At 33.7% G+C, this 22566-nt stretch overlaps 1 protein-coding gene across 1 annotated transcript in view; it reads left to right on the forward strand.

The window, feature by feature from the left end:
* The window catches only part of LOC142985250 (uncharacterized), an 83224-nt gene that overhangs the window by 11282 nt on the left and 49376 nt on the right, over window positions 1–22566 (forward strand). Inside the window, exons 3-4 of the mRNA XM_076133297.1 lie at window positions 5295–5436; window positions 5974–6083. Of these exons, the coding sequence (XP_075989412.1) occupies window positions 5295–5436; window positions 5974–6083 (252 nt within the window). The remainder of the gene's footprint in view (window positions 1–5294; window positions 5437–5973; window positions 6084–22566) is intronic.

Genomic DNA, 22566 nt, shown 5'->3' on the forward strand with positions numbered 1-22566 from the left:
ATAACTGATAAACATACTTATATACTTCTAAATAAGTACGTACAACACTTTGTTCAGAGATTTGATTTTCATTTTAATAGTAAAAAGTACATACCTACCTACCATAATCCACGAAGCAGAATGTTCGTAACACAGTAGTTTTTAAAACTTTAATGTGATATTTTTGCCAAAGAATATCTTCATAACCTTGGGGTCAGGGTTTTCGGTCACTTTAAACCATAAATAGCACAGTTACATAAAGGAAATAAATAACTAATTGTCATTATTTGATATTAAAGTCCAAAGTTAAAATCTTGTAATTTTGAAGATAATTAGGTCGGGGAAAAAGTCTTTTCGCATTATAGTATGTATGAACTTGTAATAAAATCTCTTCGGTTTCAAGAATCACAAATGAGTACACGATTCATTAGGTTTCTTTCAGTTTTTGTGTAGAGAAAAGATTTTATTACAAGTTCATACATGACATACTATAATGCGAAAAGACTTTGCCCCCGACCTAATATACATATTTATAAGACAATTAATTGTAATCTAGCCAAGTTGTTGGACTATGTCCCACTTTTCGAATAAAATAATAACAGCAAACATATTCAAAACTTTCGCATTTATAATCTTAGTAAAGATTGGTCAACCCTAATCCAAACTGTTGTGAAAGCCCTGTGCGAGGAGTACAGAGATATTTACCGTCTCGCTCGCACACTACCTTGCTCATTTAATATGGCAACGCGAGAGAAAATATATTTTATTTTTAAAAGATTATACCTAGCTTTAGTTCTGTTACTGTTTGTTGATTGGAAATTGTGAGTTTAACCCCCGGTTTGTCAGTACATTTATCGGTAGTTTACCTATTCAATAGCGTTTTTTTATATGAGTTTAAAGGCTTTTGAATGGATAAACTACCGCTAAGTGTACCTAAGAAATCGGGGGTAAATGATTTTGATTTGAAATACACGATTACCTGTGTATTAAAAGTCTATTGGTTATTTTTAAGACATCACTTTCTTTCTGGTAGTGGGAGTGTTCGAAATTATATCAAAATATTTATTGTCGTCATGAAGAAAATAATGTTATCAGTTATTACTTTAAGTACTTAGTTGTATTGTTCATTTTTTTTTTGTTGAGATTTTTTATTATAATTCAACAAATTAGTCTACATTAAATAATCATTAAATAATTCATGAAAATCTTTTCAGTTGAAAATGTGGTGAATTCCTAAAAACCGTATTTAATGCGTAACTCTAAGATGTACTAAGAACCAAAGTTCTGTAGAATTTCATAAGAAAACTTAATTAGGTACCTGAAACTCGTACAAATGTTCCTAAAAGAACTTTTCAAAAGGTTTGTGACGTTATCGTCTATTATTAGCCCAGCGTTGGGCAACAGTATATTTAAATTTCAGCTAGGTACTATAGTTTATCAAGTGAAAATATCTTAACTGTCCAGCTTATGACCACATGACAGTGTTGCTGTTTTCGAAAAACCTTTTGCCCGGTTTCTGAGTACATTTAGCGGTAGTTTATCTATTCAATTGCATTTTTTATATGAGTTTAAACCCTATTGAATAGATAAACTATCGCTTAATTTAACTCAGAAACCGGGGGTTAGTCTAGTCAAAGCATTCGTCTAAATAGACGCTATTACCTAGCACAATTTAGCCCGAATTGGTCTAGCCATTTAGCGTGAAACATGTATACTACATTGGAATTTATAATATTACAAGCTAATTCCTTTACTACTTTGAGTACTTAATGTCTTTCGTCGTAATATAGGTAATATATGATCCTCTTCCTCTTATCGTATGGTTAGTGGTCAACCTAGTGTCAAAGTTGTTCAACCCGCCCGAAGGCCTTTGACCTGGCTTAACGACTGTTATCTTAATCGACAACAACCGGGATCGACTTTTTACGTGCCCTCCGAAGCACGGAGACGCTCAGCTCAAATACCACTATACGGTCACCCATCTATAGAATGACCGCGCCAACGGTTGCTTCACCCACAGATCGTTTACCGACCGGTGAGCGCAACTGGCTATGGGCGCCTCGTAATATATGATTCTTATGATTTTTATCCCAAACGATTCAGCATTATAATGATACCTACATTTAAACACTTATATAATGTTTTTTTGTTATTAACAATGCTTGGTGAGCTTAAAATTGAGCGTCGTATCAATATTTGAGTTCACTTCAATGCCAGACATTGAAATTGTGTTAAATCGAGAACATAACGATGACTCATTTAGGTCAACTTATTGTTTTATACAAACATTGTAATGTATTAATTTAATTACTTTTACTTATAACTTACTTTCTGCCCGCGGCTTTGCCCGCGTTGTTACCCGTAAAGTAAAAATATTACAAAAACGGGGAAAAATTTGACCTATTCTTCCTTACGTGATGCAAGCGAAGTTGCGGGGGTCAGCTAGTTTCATATAAAAGTTCTTCCTCCTTTTTTACCGTATTCGGAGAGGAATTTCCAAAAATCCTCTCTTAGTGCTCCTCTACACTTACTAAGGAATGTTCATAGCAAATGTCAAGTTTGTACGCTCAGTAGTTTCGACTGTACGTTGTACATCAGCCAGGCACTCACCCCCGGTTTCTGAGGTACATTTAGCGGTAGTTTATCTACTCAATAGCGTATAAACTCATATAATAAAACGCTATTGAATAGATAAACTACCGCTAAATGTACCTCAAAAACTAGGCATCAGTCACGCAAAAAGTGAAGCAATTTTAATGAAATTTAATACACACATAATTTATAACCTGGATAAACACATACCCTCTTACTCATAAACACACTATAAACCTATTTTAGTTAAAACACTACTATAATATGTTTTCTCTTTTTCATTTCGCTAAGGAGTGAAAGAAACAAAACACTTTATAGGCCTTTCATAACTTCATATATTTTTATGAATAAGAGAGGTTGGATACTTTTTACCTCGAGAAACGTTTCAACGCGGGCAAAGTCACAAGCGTAAGCAGTGTCATATAAAATTATCATGAATCAGATGTTTAATGATGATCTAATAGTTTAAATATTTACATACCTACTATTGCATTGTATTAGGCATATGATATGCAATTCAGTTGATTATTTTATCATTGTAGTTGACAAACGCGGCTTTGCTACTATATGCGAGATTTTGTGAGGAATGTAGGTATTTATGGATGTTTGTTACTCTTTCACACAAATACTACTGAACCGATTACGATGAAATATTGGTATATATGTAGTTAAAGACCCAGAATAACACATAGGCTTATTTTTTTGCTTTATTCCGGAGTTCTCGAAGGATCAGGATTTACACGGGAAAGGTTTCTATGCGGACGAAGTCGCGGGCGGCCTCTAGTATTATAAATGCGAAAGTTTGTAAGTGTGCATTGATGTATGTATGTTTGTATATTTGTTACTCTTTCACGATAAAACTATTGAACGGATTTTTAAGAAATTTCGTACATTGATAGCTTATAACCTGGTTTAACTCATAGGAGACTTTTTACCTCGAGAAGTTTTTTCATGCAGGCGAAGTCGCGGCCAGAAGCTTGTGTGTCATATTTTTATTTCTTGATTAGGATTCACATACGACCTTTGATTTCTAGGGTTTTTACTTTACGTGGCTTTATTTACCTTGTACAGTTTCTGGGAAATTCTTACGAAATGGAAATTAACGCGTGCATTTGTGCATCTTTTACAAACATACAAACTCTTCCTACACCTCTGGGTTAAACATCATCTAATATATAAAATTCTCGCGTCACAGTTTTCGTTGCCATACTCCTCCGAAACGGCTTGACCGATTCTCATGAAATTTTGTGAGCATATTGAGTAGGTATTAGAATCGGCCAACATCTATTTTTCATACCCCTAAGTGACACTATTCTTTTTAAAATTTGTACGGCAAAACAATGTTTGCCGGGTCAGCTAGTCTTATTTATAAAATTTCCATATCACAATTTTAGTTACCACTCTCTTTTCCGAAACTGCTTGATCGATTCTCATGATATTTCGTGAGCATATTGAGTAGGTCTGAGAATCGGCCAACATCTATTTTTCATACCCCTAAGTGACACTTTTTTTATTTATATGGCAAAACAACGTTTGCTGGGTCGGATAGTAATAATATAAATGCCAAAAAATAACAGGCATGTCTTAAAATTAAACATAACTAAAGCATTTTGCACATTTTACCTGCATTCATTAAAATATTTCGTTAACCCAAAGTTATACGAGTCAGAGTGAGAGGTGTTCGCTAGAGTGGGATAGCAACAGTTTATCAGTTCCGCCGTTGTGATGACGTTTGCATAATTAAATCGGTTAAGGAAAGTGTTTTTATGTTGATATTATCTGTAACTTTACGCTTGTGACCAAAGGGGGTGAGCTGTGATATGTTTTGATAGATTTTTTATTGTTATTGTCGTAATAATATATGTATTGTGTGAAGGAATAAAGCTTTAGCAAGCAAGTAGAGATCGTAGGTTTAAATCCCACTGCCTCCGTGGCACTATCATTACGTCCGGAGGTCGTGGGTTCGTTTTCCACATGGAACATGATTGTTTCGTGTCTTGTTGTGCTTTGTGTCCGTTGTTTGTATGTCTGTAAAAGTCCCCAGGACACAAGAACAATTCTTATTGCGGGAGTTGTCTTTTTTTTAATAAAATAAAAATAATATATCCTTACAGAGCAGACAATATATTAGTATTTACTTGCTAAGCATTAATAAACAATTGTCGTGTACATAATAAATTTATATATTACATACAATTTGTATGCTGACCGTACAAGTCGAACGATTTCGTATATCCGTTCGTATTGTTCGTTACTTGCTTGTAAAACTGGAGGGGTTCGGGGTTCGATTACCGGGTCGATATATTGTTAAAGTTTAAATTTGTTTATAGATGTTGATTTAAAATAGTTTAGTTTGTTGTTCTTTGATGTGATGGTGGAGTAGCTGTTTGCCCGTTAACGAAAATTAACCTTATACTAAAGGAATTTAAAAAATGAAATATCTATACTAATATTCGCAACTTTCGCGCAACTTCGCTTGCGTCACATAAGAGAGAATGGGTCATAATTTTTCCTGTTTTTTAACATTTTTCGTTGTTGTTCCGCTTCTAATGGTCTTAGCGTAATGTTATACAGCCTAAAGCCTTCCTCGATAAATGGTCTATTCAACACAAAAAAAATCAATTCGAACCTGTAGTTCCTGAGATTAGCGCGTTTAAACAAACAAACAAACTCTTCAGCTTTATAAGTATAGATAGATATAAAAAATGGTCTTTCTTTTCCAGCTGGTCGGTGCGCCATGTGGCCAGCACGGCCAGTACACCTTCTACAAGGCTCTGAGGCTCACGGGCGCCACGGACCGCATCATTGCCATCGGGGACTTCTTCTTCGTCAGGATATGGCAGGACTCCGAGCTCGTTTCCATTGGTAAGACCAACTGTTTCTCTTCAAACAGCTCTATGAAAAGGGGAACTTTATTTGTGCCTTTGTGGAAAAAGGTATTTCGCGTATTTTCAACTCACGCGAAGCTTGTGGACGTGATCTTTTACGCTTAGTATCTCGGTAACGCGTGAAATAACTTGCCGCGAATTCGCCCTTTCTAACCAAGGTCCAAGAGTCCTCGATTTTTTATTTTATAGTAATAATTATAATTTATTGAACTAAAAAATCACTATAACTAGGACCTTTTAATAAATTGCGCGTGAAACAATAATCGAATGCGAAAAGGATCGGTTCTACTTAATTTCAAAATATCTTGTATCGTGCAATAGGGTTTACTATATAAATATGTCTTCAGACTCATTATTTAAGGGCCTAAACCCTTTCCCTAATCGGGAATACCAAAGGCCGCATGTATTTATAATGGTGCAGAGAACCAAGGAAGGATAGTTATAGATTTTGGTGCTACCATAGCCTTATTCTCTAGGTTTTCTTCATACAGCATCACCATCTTTATCTGCCCAGGTGAGCTGCAGCTGCTGTGGACAGACCGCGTCTCCGACCAGACCCTCGTCAGTCTCCGGCTGTACTTCCTCCCGGAGAACACGCCGGAGGGCAGGAACTTGCATGGCGAGGTGAGTGCCTTGAAGACTGTTAGTGTTTGGAGATAGGAGTATAGGAGTCAGTTCATATCGCGTGGTGTGCGACTCCTCGTTTTTAGTAGTGCAAGCAGTCATCCCGTCGCACGTCACACACGCGGTATTGACAGGCACTCGTGGGCTTTTAGTGGTGTATGCCCGTTCTTCTGGCGGGAGAGTACCACATAACCCTGGGCTCCACCCAGGGGCGCCCAGGGCGCAGGGTATGCGCAACACATTTCTCAACGAAAAAGTGTCAGGTCTTTATGAGGAGTTAGGCTTGATTTTTCAGTTATTATGTTGTTGTTTCGGAGTATATTTATGTGCTTATAGAAATACTTAGGTAGGCAAATGGTTTACTCATTGTAACCAAGACTTCTTAGTATACTTATAGCCCATATTATTATCAGAAGCCTTTCATGCCCAAGTCAGTTAACCCATTAAAATTAAACCCACCAATCGGGTTGTTGGCAGCAAAAGGGATAAGCGTAATATTTTGCGGGATTTTAAATTCTTAATCTTATAATAATAATTTCAATCGAATGGTTCTAAGATGACGAAACGAAACTTCTAGACATTACTTAGAGTTCTTTATGTGTGTAAGTAAAAGTTATCCTTACCTACATTTCATTCGTGTCAACCTGGATATACGTCATCGTCGATCGTTTCGTAAAAATAAAAATTAATGAAATTTGAGCGATCGTGGGGATAAATGGTATAGGAATTTAGGATATAGGTGGGACGAGACTGTGTGACACTGCAGCTGTGGGGAAGGAATTGAAGGTTGCAGTGACTCGGTTCTAATCGTAATAAGCTTATGATGATAGTAGTGTACTTGATAACAATCAAATCAGCTACTGTCTATAAAATGTTAAAAACACATTTTAGTAGAAATACGGTGTGACGTCACAGTTTCGTATTTTCGTTGGTAAATGAGTGCCCAAAAAATTTCCGTCTGTAATAATTACAATTTCAACAAATTTACGAAATAAAATACATAGCTTGAGTATTCTAGAAGAACCTTTTACGAGTACAAGTTTAATAATTTTTCGTTAACCAAGGCAACTACTCAATGTTATTGAAGATATCGCAAAAACCGTCACATAGGGCTTATAGTTCGGCCAGTATGTCTGCCTAGTCTAATACAAGTACATAGTCAGTCGTGGTAGTTATTTAATTAGATAGTTGATTGTCATCCCGACCGCCGCGTAAGTGGGCCACGAGATGTCCGCAAACCGGAGTGCTGGGACATATCGATATGAGTTCATCGATTTGAATTAAATAGGTGAACGAAATATTCTAAAATCGGTTTTGTGGCTTATTCATTTATGTTTTGGTTTTTAAAAATACTTTAAACACGTGAGGAGGACACTTTCAATTAATCAGGATAGTCTTTCTTCCAACTATGTTGGAGTCGGCTTCCAGTCTCACCGGATGCAGCTGTATACCAGTATTTTACATGGAGCGACTGTATATCGGACCTCCACAACACAGTTACCTGGGTTATAACGCGATTATCAGTCAGTTGTCAGTCTTTTAAGCTTCTGACTACAGGTAACGACTGTCAAAGATCTTTGAAAATTACACCCACAATTTAACGTGCCTTCCGAAAAAGCTCAGAATCTTTGATATGGTCACCCATCCACTTAACAACCTTGACAAGCGTAGTTTAACTTTAGAGATCAACGCGGCTTTGCTATCTATCTTACATATTTTTATCCAAGTAAATAAGTCAAAAACTAGCTAGTTATATGGAAGTCAGAGGCGTGACTGAAACGGAACGGATTTACAATATGATTATATTGTTGGAATAACCTTCAAATTATTACATGTTTTAATTATTTACATATATAACATAGTGATGGTTTTTAACAGCTAGAGAGTAGGTTTAATATTTTTTACCATGAGATAGCCTATTTATTGAGGAAGGCTAAAGGAGAATACCCTTGCTTAGCAGTAGGATATTAATGGGTTACATCTATACTAACCCTTTTATTCATAAACACACTATAAACCTATTTTAGTTAAAATACTACTATAACATGTTTTCTCTCTTTCATTTCGCTAAGGAGTGAAAGAAACAAAACTCTTTACAAGCCTTCTATAACTTCATATATTTTTTTAATAAGAGGGTAAATCTATACTTCTATACTAATATTATAAAGCTGTAGAGTTTGTTTGTTTGTTTGAACGCGGTAATCTCAAGAACTACAGGTCCGATTTGAAAAATTCTTTCAGTGTCAGATAGCCCATTTATTGAGGAAGGCTATAGGCTATCATTATCATCACGCTACGACTAATAGGAGCAGAGTACCGGTAGAAAATGTTACAAAAACGGGGAAAATGATGACCCATTCTCTCTTATGTGACGCAAGCGAAATTGCGCGGGTCAGCTGAGAGATAAAATGTATCGATACATTTTGCTACAACACTATGCACTAATTTCAGTCAGTGCTTACGTATTATACCTAACCTTTAGACCTAGGACGTCACACTCAGAACTATTTTAAAGTCTAGATTTTCCTCCTGGCTTTGTGTGCTGCTTCAGTGGTACAGTCGGTAGTGTATACTACTGCTTAAGAGGTCTTGGGTTTGATACCCGTGTCGGTTAAAGTGTTTTTGGTCTTTAATTTATATTCGAACTAGCTTTTGGTTTTTTGGTTTGTGACTTAGGACAGAATTTTCATACAAATTTCAATCCACTATTTTATCCCCTTGGGGGTAGAATTGATCAAAATATTTTCTTAGCGGATGCCTACGTCATAACATCTACCTGCATGTTTTTCAGCTTCCAAAAAAAATTGTTAGTAGTCAACCTAGTGTCAAAGTTATTCAAGCCCAGAAAGCCTTTATTTTCGTACTAAGGAAATGTATATTTATATTACTCGGAAAACACAGTTTAAAATAACCAACGATATCTATTTTAATATTATAAGAAGATAAACTATACAACTAATTCTTTAAGTTTCATAGACTATCGGATGTCAAGAAATCTTGCAAGGTAGCACTTGAACGTGGGTTGAAAGAATCGATATCTATCCTAATATTATAAAGCTGAAGAGTTTGTTTGTTTGTTTGAACGCGCTAATCTCGGGAACTACTGGTCCGATTTGAAAAATTCTTTCAGTGTTAGATAGTCCATTTATCGAGGAAGGCTATATATCATCACGCTACGACCAAAAGGAGCAGAGTACCAGTGAAAAATGTTACAAAAACGGGGAAAATTGTGATTCTCTTATGTGACGCAAACGAAGTTGCGCGGGTCAGCTAGTTTTAAAATAAAATAGGAATAAAACTATGTCAGGTGTTCGTAACCGGCGGTCCTGTATGACAACATGTATGCATGTGAATGAAGCAAGGGAAGTTTGTAAGGATCGTACCAAGTGACGTTCTTTGATCTCTGCCTACCACTAAGGGAAAAAGGCGGATATTATGTATCCTTACAAACTTCCCTTGCTTCATTCACATACGTACATGTTGACAATATTTGTCGACCTTAATGTTAATTTCTTCTTAATTGATCAATTTATAAATAAATAATGATCACTTGTTATAACGGTGAAGGAAAACATCGTGATGAATGACATGTCTGACAGTTGTTTAACACAGCTCTTGAAACGCACTTGAGCCACAAAGACACTTGGTAGACTTAAGCTTTTTTCGGGAGAAGACCCATGCCCAGCAGTGGGACAAAAAGCACTAAAGAAATAATAATTTAAATAAATAAGGTATTAATTTCAAACTAAGCAGAGCTTGTACTGTAACCAAATAACTGATAAACATACTTATATACTTGTAAATACATACTTATATAGCTACATTAACGAACTCAGAACAGATACTCGTGCTAATCACACAAATATTAGTCCCGGGTGTGATTGGAACCACACGCGGCGCTACGGTTATTGCGGCGAGGTGACATTTAAACAACTGCGCCAAAAGTGCAGTTATTAAACATATTACTTATCAATTTAACTAATACGGAACTCGAACTCGAAACCCCAATTTCCCACAAACCTCTAAAAGATTCGTTTAAAATAAGCGGCATTCAGAAATCGAGAGAGCGCTGTGAACGCAGTCGGTGTGCTATCTCGCTCGCACTCGCGCGATCGCGTATTGCCGTCTCACTCTAATCCCTATTTGGTAACACCAACTATTTCATGGATGAAATTACTGTTTGTGTGTGGTTTAAGTCACAAGCGGTAGCGGTAGCGATTCTTTGTTAGATTGTATTTAGAATTACGTGTTTTGTGGGTAAAATTGGATTTTGTGAGCTAATTGAAGTTTTTATTATGTTTATTTTGAAGAAAATATGTAATGACATATATTTTAATTGAGTTTTTAAGAGATTTGAAATAAATAAGGTTATTTTCCATTATTTTGATTGGTCATCACATATTTTTTATGTAAAATTTATTTATAAAATATAGATACTGGGTTTTGTTATATTATGTTTTTAAATAAGATGGAGTAGGAATATTTTAATCAATTAATTAAAGTAATCAAATAAAAAACAATACGGAATTAATTTAATATTGATTAAGTAAAATAATTTCACACTTGACCGGCTGTCACGGCTTTTTAGTCGAAATTAAATGGAATTGATGAAGAAATAAATTATATGTACAATTAAAATAAAATACTAATATTTCCGTGAGAATGATGATAAAAGCTAAGTGTAACGTAATTCGGACTGTAAATGGATGGGTAACATTAAATTGTATCACTTTTTATATTATTTAATTTTAATAGAAGAAACTGCGCAAATGAAATTCAAGTATTTATATCCATTTCAAGTATTTTTAAAGCCATTAATAAATTTAGTAGAATTTTAAAGACGACCGTTGTTGCGTATTACTATAAAAGTTAGAATTCTGATAACTTTATGAATGTACTGTCTTAAATACAGTTAATGTGCAACTCATTATTAAAGAACATTTCTGCTCAATTTTCAGTTCAGAAGTTGTCTAATTTGAAAGTAAAAACATTATAATTATAATTTAATAAGCTCAGAAATATTCAATTTCAGGGCTGATATACCATTAACAATTTCAAATACACAAAAAAACTAAACCTTTTATCCTTAACAAACAATAAAATACCGAAAATTACAATCCCATATATATTTGTTTTCACTTGCACCACACGTCAGTACCTATTGCTGTGTCCATACAAGCGACATTCGACTCTATCTCGTTCACATAACCGCGAGAGTCGCTTGTACTATCCCCTTGTAATTTTGTAGTACGTTATGGGGATTTGTGTATCGAGAACGAATCGTTTTGATACTTGACGTTTAGAATTCATTGTTTTGACTTTTTGTGAGATGTTTTGTTTGTTTGTTTGTTTGTTTGTTTGTTTGTATGTTTGAGTGGTAATTTGTATTTTGATAAATATTAGTAAAGTGAGGTTGACATTTTTGCTTCAATTGTTTGATTCTTCTTCTTATCGTATGGTTAGTGGTCAACCTAGTGTCAAAGTTGTTCAAGCCGCCCTAAGGCCTTTGACTTGGCTTAACGACTGTTATCTTAATTGACAAGAACCAGGACCGACTTTTTACGTGCCTCCCGAAGCACGGAGACGCCCAGTTCAAATGCCACTATGCGGTTACCCATCTATAGAATGACTTACTTATACAACGGTTACTTAACCCACAGATCGTTTACCGACCGGTGAGCGCAACTGGCTATGGGCGCCTCCTATCAAATACAATTGTTTGATAATGGTGATATCGATTCTGATATTGTGCCTTCGCTAGAGAAATCACTTTACTGACGGATACAGGCTAATGAAGATATAATATATGCACAATATAATTATTGATTTGTTTATTAAACTATTACTTCAATTCTTATATTTTCGAGAAAATTTATAAACGTTTAAATAACTTTAATAATAATAAAACAAATTGACCTGATGTTTTTTCTGTTTTTCTTGAGCGCGAAATTATTTAATTATTAATTATGAATAATTACGCTCACTAAATATTTCCAAGCTTAATTTTGGTTATAATTTTCTTGAATATTACAATATTATTATACTATAAAGTATTATAAATTTCGATCATCTCTCCAATTTAATGGTTTTTGATCGTATTATCTTGATCATAAGTATGTTAGCAAGATAAACACGTGTAGGTATGAGAAATCAAAGAAATATTTATTTAAATTTATCAATTTTATCACGATATTACATTAGTATCCGGCCACTGCTATCTAAGAGGTAAATGTTCATTGATTGATTGTTTTTTAAAAGTAAAAACAAGTAATTGATTTAAATTATTTTAATTTTAAACAACATTATTATGTATAGCTAACTAGAGTCTTAATAAGAACTCTATGTTACTCACGGCCCCACAGTTAGAAAGTTTAATATAATATTATTATATTTAATATTTGCTAAGAAAAGACAAAGAGCATTTAAGTAGGTATTTTGAAAACCGTGGTATTATGCAATAATTGACCCTTTCTATGTTTAGTGTATTTTAAACCTTCAATACATATTTTCAATTTCATAAATTAAACATTTCATACAATTCTAGTAACATAACTTAAGTTAAGTTTTTCCACCAATAAAATAACACTAACAAAATCAATTTCTAATATTACTCACTACAAAATTAAATCAACAGTCTTATACATTATTAAGAATTATATCAATATTTTAACATACATACAACTTTTCACCAATAAGTACGTAGTTACAGCAATTTCCAATTACTTAACCTAAACTTCTTATATTTTATTGTATTAAAATAAAATGAACAAATAATAATAATAACACAAGTATCAACAAACGTTGCGCGAGTACACAATACACTAGAACTGCGACGCGCCATGTGACGACTTTAGAACAGATAGCGCGGTGGAGTCGAATGAGTGCTGCTAATATTTGTTGTGGGATATTTTCTTTGTTTCACTTTTTATTTTTTGGTTTCTGTATAGGTTATTTTACTTGTTATGACAAAATATGAACTGAATTATTTGTAATTTAAGGACACATGCCTATATTTGATAGTTTCAATAAAAGTTGATTTTTTATGAATTTGAATAACACTTGTTTCAGATAAAATAATTTTATAAGTGCAGATTTATTTTGAAATTACACTCAATTGATAAGTATGTGACTAATTTGTATAGTTCAATGATCATATTTTTGTGTGTGAGATCAATATTTTCTATACTAATATTATAAAGAGACAAACTTAGATAAATTGGTCGACGTTATTGGAACTATAGAACTGAACGCAAATATAGTTTCTTTATACAGATACATTATCTTTGAGTTACACACAATTTATATCGCTAGAATAACAAAAAAAAAAACACGTGTGCAAAACATAAAATAATATTTTTTTAAATATTTTCCTTAAAAGAAAAAAAAACCAAAATTCTTGCAAAATTTTTCACTGTCATATAATAATATCATTGTCATTCATAAAAAATATTATTACTAAAAAAAATATTATTAAATAACACATATATAATAATAGCATTCGGTAATAATCATAAGTTTCAAGTGTCTAGGTATTATATTATCTTATCAGTGGGTTCATTCTCTGTGTAAATAACTGATAACGAGTACAGACGGGCGGTTAAATGTTCGTTTGTTTGTGACGGTTTGAGGAAAATGCTGGATCGAATTTGATTGGAATTTTTTGTTTCGGTAATTTTTATCAGACGGTTTGGTTATGTAAAAGCATGAGTGTGTGGTACAGGGTTCGATATAAGATTGTTAAATTTTTTTAGAATGTTTTTGCTAAATTGCTTAGATACATTTTCATTTATGTTTTCTGTGGAATTTGCTGAAAGTTGTGAAAGATGTTTTATATATTTCTCATTCTATTTTAATTAGGTCATGTCAAGTTTTGAATATCCTAACTATAACCCTTAGGTAGAGGAGCGTGATGTTGTATAGAGGTGGTTTATTTTTAAATAGAGTTTTTGTATTTAAAATGGACCTACAATTAATTTCAAATAATTACTATTTAGTGTCAAAATGTCAATAAATTTTATTTGAAAACATTATTTACCCATATTTAGTCGCTAAGCGGTAAATAATGCTTACGCATTTAGGTTTTCCAAAAGCATTATTTCGCTTTAAAATTTCCAGTTTTATCCTTTTATTTATTAGTAGGTTATTAATGAATTTACAAAATAGGATTTATTATTATAGAAAATAGGATAGAAAAAAGGAAACATCAAAATCGGTACCTTTTAACAACCAATTACGTAACGATAAAAAAATGCAGTTGAATAAAAAACCTCCTCTTTCTTGAAGTCTGTAAAAATGTAAAATAAAATAAATAAATTTAACCCATTTATGTCCCACTGCTGGGCAAGGGTCTCCTCCCAAACGAGGGAGGGGTTAGGCCTTGAGTCCACCACGCTGGCCAAGTGCGGGTTAGGGACTTAAAAATGTATATTAAAAAATGTACCTATAGTTCTGTAAAAATCTATATAACGATAATTTCGCTAAATACACATATGAAAAAATTTAATAGAAACAGTTGAAAGAGAACCTCCTTCTTTTTTTTAAAAGTCGGTAAAACATAGATGACTGTGCAAAAAAATCCTCAAAAAATACCTTAGTATAAAAACATATGTATTTCAAATCAACATAGCAACGTAACAAATCTTGATAAATGCTATTTATCTTTACGTTAAATTTCGCAATGATAGCGAATATATGAGACTAGCTGACCCGCGCAACTTCGCTTGCGTCACATAAGAGAGAATGTATCAAAATTTTCCCCGTTTTTGTAACATTTTTTACTGGTACTCTGCTCCTATTGGTCGTAGCGTGATGATATATAGCCTATAGCCTTCCTCGATAAATGGTCTATCTAACACTGAAATTATTTTTCAAATCGGGCCAGTAGTTCCTGAGATTAGCACGTTCAAACAAACAAACAAACAAACAAACTCTTCAGATTTATAATATTAGTATAGATAACTGTAAACTTAGTGGAAGTTGTGAAAAAACGCCTGTTTGTTGTGTGACCTAGTTCGTGATTTGAGATTAAAATATTGGTTGTAGAACTAACTTAGGCGTGTGGATATGCTTGTATATATTTTTTATAGGAAAAAGTGATAATACCGAATCATTATTGGTCGATAATTGCTTTTACATATAGGAAATTGAAGATATTTTTTTGTAAATTAGCTTCTGCCTGTGGTTTTACTTACGTAGATGTTTTTAAGACAAAAAGATAATTATTGTAGAAAAATTAAAATTTACATAGTATTTTTTTTCGTTTTCTAGTTATTTGTTTCTTATTTTTTTTACGTTTACCTACTTAGTTTTTTGACTTATTAGCAGTTTTATAAATCTGATTTTTGTGGAGAATTTTATCAAAATCGCCTCAGTAGTTTAATAGCAAAAGATAAAATTCTATCAAGATGCTAAAAATAGTAATCATTTTTTAAATGACAGGTATTAGTTATTGTTTAAATACTTACCTAATAAAGTTATAGGTGTAATATTTTATATAATAATATTAAATTACAAGGAAAACAGCCTCGCACATGTTTGTACAATGATTTGTATAAAATATTCATACTCATTTGTATGAATCATTCAAATATTGTCTTAATGACGTTGCATACATTTTTAATTGTAATTAGCTAGCCAATGACACGGGGGTATGCTCACGTACAACAATTCATTCCCCATTTCAACCGCTGGGAGGTGAATTTTGGAAAAATTAAAACTAGTTAGTCAATCTTCAAGACAGACAAAGGGACGGGCAGATTTCGTTTGCTCTTTTTTATGTCCCACTGCTGGGCAAAGACTTACCCTCTTTATAAAGATTATAGTAAAAATTTGAAAATACTTTGACTTCAAGAGCTGTGTTCAACAACTGTCAGACGTGTCATTCATCACGATGTTTTCCTTCACCGTTATAACAAGTGATTATATCAATTATTAACTGGTAGTTAAATAGTTTATTTTTAGATATTTATCTAATATACTACACTAACACTAAGATATATCAATTCTGTAATCAGGGACTTACCCGTTACAACTATCTATAGGTTAAACTGAGGAAAACCAATCTGAGACCCATGACAAATAGATATTGCACACAAAAAATATAGGTAACCTTATCGCGGCCATAACATAGATGGATGACCGTATGGTAGTAATATTTGAGTTAAGAGTCTCCGTGTTTTGAAGGGAACGGTTGTTGTCAATTAAGATAACAGTCGTTAAGTCATGTCATAGGCTTGAACAACTTTGACACTAGGTTGACCAGTTGAATGAAATACATAAAATTAGTATTTAGTTATTATGTGGATATTTTAATACTAAGCTAAATAAATGATACCTACTATGTGTTAACAAACAGTATGTACTGATAAGATAAGAAGCATCGATCATGAATTTAATATACACTAACTAAAACGTACGGTTTTGTCTGCAGCTTTTAAATGATAATTTGCTATGTAAACGTTGTGTTGTCTTAAAAAAGTTATTTTGAAATTTCCAAATTTGATCATGAGTTTAATTTAAAAGAAAAGTATGCAGTCTAGTTTTTTGCTTTTTCCCCTTTTTTGGGCTAGATTCCAGACTGGTAGTAAAATTATGTACAGTGTATTAATTTAGTAATACGTAGTGAACTAGTACTAACTTTTGTTGATAAATTATTTTTGTAGTACATTAAAAAAAAATGTTAATACTCCTTAAACATTAATCTGAAAATTAATTAATTTTATACGCATAAACCGTACAATAACAACAACTGAAGTAAAAATAAATTTATATTTTAAATATTTAACCCAAAAGTCGATATCCGGTCAGTTTTTTTTACTTTACCTAAACATATAACTACTTAAATATGACAAAAACCTTATTCATTTAAAAATCAATAATATAAACTCAATCCTTTGTCTCAAAAGTTTTCAGCTCGCATCGACTCCACGGTACTTCAGTGAAGCAATTATTTACTAGTGACGCGGCGCTCGCCAGGGCTGCCAACCTACAGATTATATTTTTTAATGATGCCAACATTTGAATAATGTACCAATGTTTGTGTTGTACTGCGGTTTTGCTTGCTATTTTTGTTGTTGTTGTTAAATGTTAATATTATAATGTATATCTTAAACGCGGTTGAAAATTAAAGGTTATTTGTTTCACCGACGTTTCGATCGAATTGCATCGACTAATTGAACCGAACTTCAAATTATTAGGCATGATATATTTAAGTAAATTGCAAGAATTACATTCAAAATAACTTTTAGCGGTAGATTCCTAATCTTAACTTCAGAAAATTATTAAGGTATACCGATGGCGAAAAATATTTTTTCCGAATTTTCAATTCCACTTCGAGGCATTGTGTATTTTGCCACATTAATCGCTAGTTTTCAAAGATGATTTTAACTCGAAAAAAAAATATCTTTAGGTAATATTTTGTCATAACCGGGAAGCAAACCCTAGCATCTCTTTTATTATACGATACACTCCCTATTGTATCAAGAATTACTTATATTGCTCTTATAAAACTAAAATATTTTAAAAAACATTCATTATGTCGTTTTTCAAATGGTCACCCATCCAAAGCCCATCCTCACTTGTATCCCTTAAGTTTTTTAACTCAATTCAAACCTAAATGTCTATAATATAATTTAATTATAACCATGATAACTGTTTACCTACTTATAATAAGTGTGTTGAGGTTAACGACTAATGAGATAATATCACGCTTTGTATTTATGAGGGGTAGTCAGAAGAATCTATATAAATATAACTCAAAGGTGACTGACTGATATACCCCCGGTTTCTGAGGTACATTTAACGGTAGTTTATCTATTCAATAGCATTAAGTCATATAAAAAAACGCTACTGAATAGATAAACTACCGTTAAATGAACTCAGAAACCGGGGGATAGTGATCTATCAACGCACAGCACAAACCACTGGACGGATCGAGCTAAAAGCAGAGCTTGTACTGTAACCAGATAACTGATAAACATACTTATATACTTGTAAATACATACTTATATAGATATATTAACATCCAGACTCAGAACAAACATATTATAATTTTTTTATAACACTGCCCATAGCTAGTTGTGCTCACCGGTCGGTAAACGATCTGTGGGTTAAGCAACCCTTAGCGCGGTCATTCTATACATGGTTGACCGTATGATGGTATTTGAACGGATCGTCTCCGTGCTTCGGAGGGCACGTTAAAAAGGTTCCGGTTGTTGTCAATTAAGATAACAGTCGTTAAGCCACGTCAAAGGCTAGGCTTGAACAACTTTGACACTAGGTTGACCACTAACCATACGATAAGATTTTTACAATAATATATTAAAACACTTATGTATACGACTGTGTACGGTTGTCGCTGTGTCTACGGCAATGTCGATATCCCCCCATCCTTGGAGTGGGAGGGTACCGACGACAGAAAAACTTAAATATTTACCATCTATACTAATATTATAAAGCTGAAGAGTTTGTTTGTTTGTTTGTTTGTTTGAACGCGCTAATCTCAGGAACTACTGATCCGATTTGAAAAATTCTTTCAGTGTTAGATAGCCCATTTATCGAGGAAGGTTATAGGCTATATATCATCACGCTACGACCAATAGGAGCAGGGAACGAGTAAAAAATGTTACAAAAACGGGGAAAAATTTCACCATTCTATCTTATGTGACGCAAGCGAAGTTGCGCGGGTCAGCTAGTTAAATATAATTTTACTAACCCCCGGTTTCTGAAGTACATTTAGCGGTTGTTTATCTATTCAATAGCGTTTAAACTCATTTAAAAAACGATATTGTATAGATAAACTACCGCTAAATGTACCTCAGAAAACGGGGGTAAGTAATCTTTTATCGAAGGCAAGAAAATGAAGAAAATAGTGTAGCTTAGTGGTTTAGGTCGCCCTGCCGCGCCGCTACCATTATCTCGGGAGGTGGGTTCGATTCCCACACGTAACAATTATTTGTGCGATACACTTATCGTGGTTCCGGGTCTGGTTGTACTTTGTCCCCGTTGTTTGTATGTTTGTAAAAGTCGCCGCGACACAAGAGCAAAATTAGTGCAGGAGTTGTCTTTTAAAGAAGAATAACCATAACAAAGGAAGTTTGTAAGGATCGTACCAAGAGACGTTGTTTAGTCTCTGCCTACCCTATGGAAAGAAGACGTGATATTATGTTTGTATGTACTTATCCTCTTATTCATAAACACACTATAAACCTTTTTCAGTTAAAAAGCTAACTATAATATATTTTCTCTTTTTCATTTCGCTAAGGAGTGAAAAAAACAGAACACTTTATAAGCCTTTCATAACTTCATATACCTATTTTTATGATTAAGAGGGTAGAACTATAAAAATAAAACTAATTTACATAATTATTATACACAAACTTCTGCTCACCGTACCTTCTTCGATCCAAAATGGCTTACGGTGTAAAAACAACAAAAAAAACGAACTCTACATCGTCGTTGCTAACCGTACCTACTTTTAATAAAATATATTTCACCTCCAACCAGTCAAGGACTTCTGTTTTTTATACTAGCTTTAACACACGGTTTTGCTTATATCTATACTAATATTATAAAGCTGAAGAGTTTGTTTGTTTGAACGCGCTAATCTCAGGAACTACTGGTCCGATTTGAAAAATTCTTTCAGTGTTAGATAGCCCGTTTATCTAGGAAGGCTATATATCATCATGCCACGACTAATAGGAGCAGAGTACCAGTGAAAAATGTTACAAAAACGGGTAACATTTTGACCCATTCTCTCTTATGTGGCGCAAGCGAAGTTGCGCGGGTCAGCTAGTAAAATATATTTCACCTCCAACGAGTCGAGGAGTTCTGTTTTTTATACTAGCTTTAACACACGGTTTTGCTTATATAAATAACTAGCTTTTACCCACGTGGTTTGTTACTTAGGACAGATGCCTATTTTATTACCTTGGGGGTAGAATTGATCAAAATCCTTTCTTTTCTTGTGAAGGAAAACATCGTGATGAAACTTTGCATGCCAAAAATTGGTTTAATACATTTATTGAGGGTGTGCAAAGTCCCAAACCCGCAATTGGCCAGCGTGGTGGACTCAAGGCTTAACCCCTCCCTTGTTTGGGAGGAGACCCTTGCCCAGCAGTGGGACAGAAATGGGTATAAAAGAGATTCGATTAGAATTCTTGAAGTTGCTATAGATATAAATATTGAAATGTTTGTAAGATACTCAATCGAATTTGATGAAATTTTGGTACACAGATAGCTTATAACCTGGATTAGTACATCGGATATATTTTTATCCAGAAACCTTATCACGCGGACAAAGTCGCGTGCTTTAGTGTGTCATTATTTATCGAACCCGAGACTTAACGGTGGACTGCGTCGCGTGTAACCACTGGACTAACGTAACTAATTGTTTTTAATTACAAAAGAGAAAGTGACAGCCATTTTGAAATAAAATATCTGTTGCTAAGGCCCTACGTAGTGAACAGTCTTGATACTTACAAAATCTTTCTTTCTTGTCGTATGGTTAGTGGTCAACCTAGTGTCAAAGTTGTTCAAGCCGTCAGAAGGCCTTTGACGTGGCTTAACGACTGTTATCTTAATCGACAACAACCGGGACCGACTTTTTACGTGCCCTCCGAAGCACGGAGACGCCCTGTTCAAATACCACTATGCGGTCACCCATCTATCTAATGACCGCGCCAAGGTTTGCTTAACCCACAGATCGTTTACCGACCGGTGAGCACAACTGGCTATGGTTGGCCAGTTCTATAAAAAATAATTACTATTAGCTACGGGCGCCTCACTTACAAAATTAAATGGTTTTTTAAACCCATTACTGTCCCACTGCTGGGCAAGGGTCTCCTCCTGTAATGAGGGAGGGGTTAGGCCTTGAGTCCACCACGCTGGCCAAGTGCGGGGACTTCGCATACCTTCAAGAACTGTTCTAAAGAACTCTCAGGCATGCAAGGTTGCATCACGATGTTTTCCTTCACCGTTATAACCAGTGGTTATTATTTCCAATAATAATATTATAGGTAGATATTTTTTAAAGTTATTTCAAATATGTATAATAACTTGAAATAGTCCGGAAACTTCGAATTTGACAAAAACACAAAAAACTGTTGGTTTTACATAAAAATGATTATGTAACTTAAATGTCTATTCTATGCTAATATTATATGCGAAAGTTTATTCTGTCTGTCTGTCCCGTTTTCTTTGTAAACAGCTGAACCAATCTTGAAAATAATGTGAAAAAAAATTGAACCTATCTACATTGCATATTTCAGTTATGAAATGTTAAATAGGAAACGTTTATAAATTACTTTGTGTTTTGGAAAATGCTTTATCTCCTAGCGATAACTGGGATTACTGTATATTAGTTATTTTTATCAACATTTTAATGATTTTATATTTTATTGATGTTACTAGGATCTTAGGAACTACACGTCAGATCTGATAAATATTTAAATGGCACATGAAAAGCACTATATTTCAAACGAAAGTAAAACCACCAAAATCAGTCCATTTAATAATTTAAAAGAGATAACATATAATTATTATATGAATCAAACGAATTAATATCCCCTATTTTTTAAGTCGTATATTGAATTATTTTTTAATGGAAAATGTCCTTAAGAAGATATTTTTCTCTCTTTTTTTTAAAGAATATAAAAACTGAATAAACAGACACAACCGCGTGTAAAACATAGCTATACATAATGTAACTGTGTCAAGGCGTTGAACGAAGTCTCGTACATTATAATATTTGTATATTTTTATTTATTTTATACTAATCTATTGTATTGTGTTACTGAGTTCTTTGTGGTTCGGTTGGTAGTGTATCTGAATGATTGTGCAGGGTTCGAATCCCCGGTCGGATTAGGTCTTATTGGACTTTTTAAATGTAAATGGTGATAAACTCGCCTTTTATTATGTGGTGTAAAATTATTATAAAAAATACATAACTAATTTATTTATTTATGTCTGAAATAGCAAACGTCTTTCAAAAATTAAATGCCTCTGTTGTACTCAGAACTTTCGTTTATTTAAATACATACCTAGTTTTATTTTGAATATTTTGCTTTTAAAAGGTATTTAAAGTACCCAACCCGCACATGGCCAGCGTGGTGGACTCAAGTCTTAACTTATGATATTCAGGGAGTTAACTGTTGCCCAGCAGTGGGACAGTAATAGATTCAATTATATTACGAATTTACCCCCGGTTTCTGAGGTACATTTAGCGGTAGTTTATTTATTTATTTAAATCTTTATATACAGGGCTGTATAAAGGCGAACTTAATGGCAAGGGCATTTTCTGCCAGTCTACCTTAGGGTGATGCAGAGATAGTTGTGAAGGTGTTAAAAAGAGGACGGACAGTGATTTGAGAAAGGGTGTACAAATAAATAATAATAGATGTTTATCTATTCAATAGCGATTAAACTCATATAAAAAACGCAATTGAATAGATAAACTACCGCTAAATGTACTTCAGAAACCGGGGGT

The sequence above is a fragment of the Anticarsia gemmatalis genome, chromosome 29, assembly GCF_050436995.1.
Source record: "Anticarsia gemmatalis isolate Benzon Research Colony breed Stoneville strain chromosome 29, ilAntGemm2 primary, whole genome shotgun sequence".
Lineage (NCBI taxonomy): Eukaryota > Metazoa > Arthropoda > Insecta > Lepidoptera > Erebidae > Anticarsia > Anticarsia gemmatalis.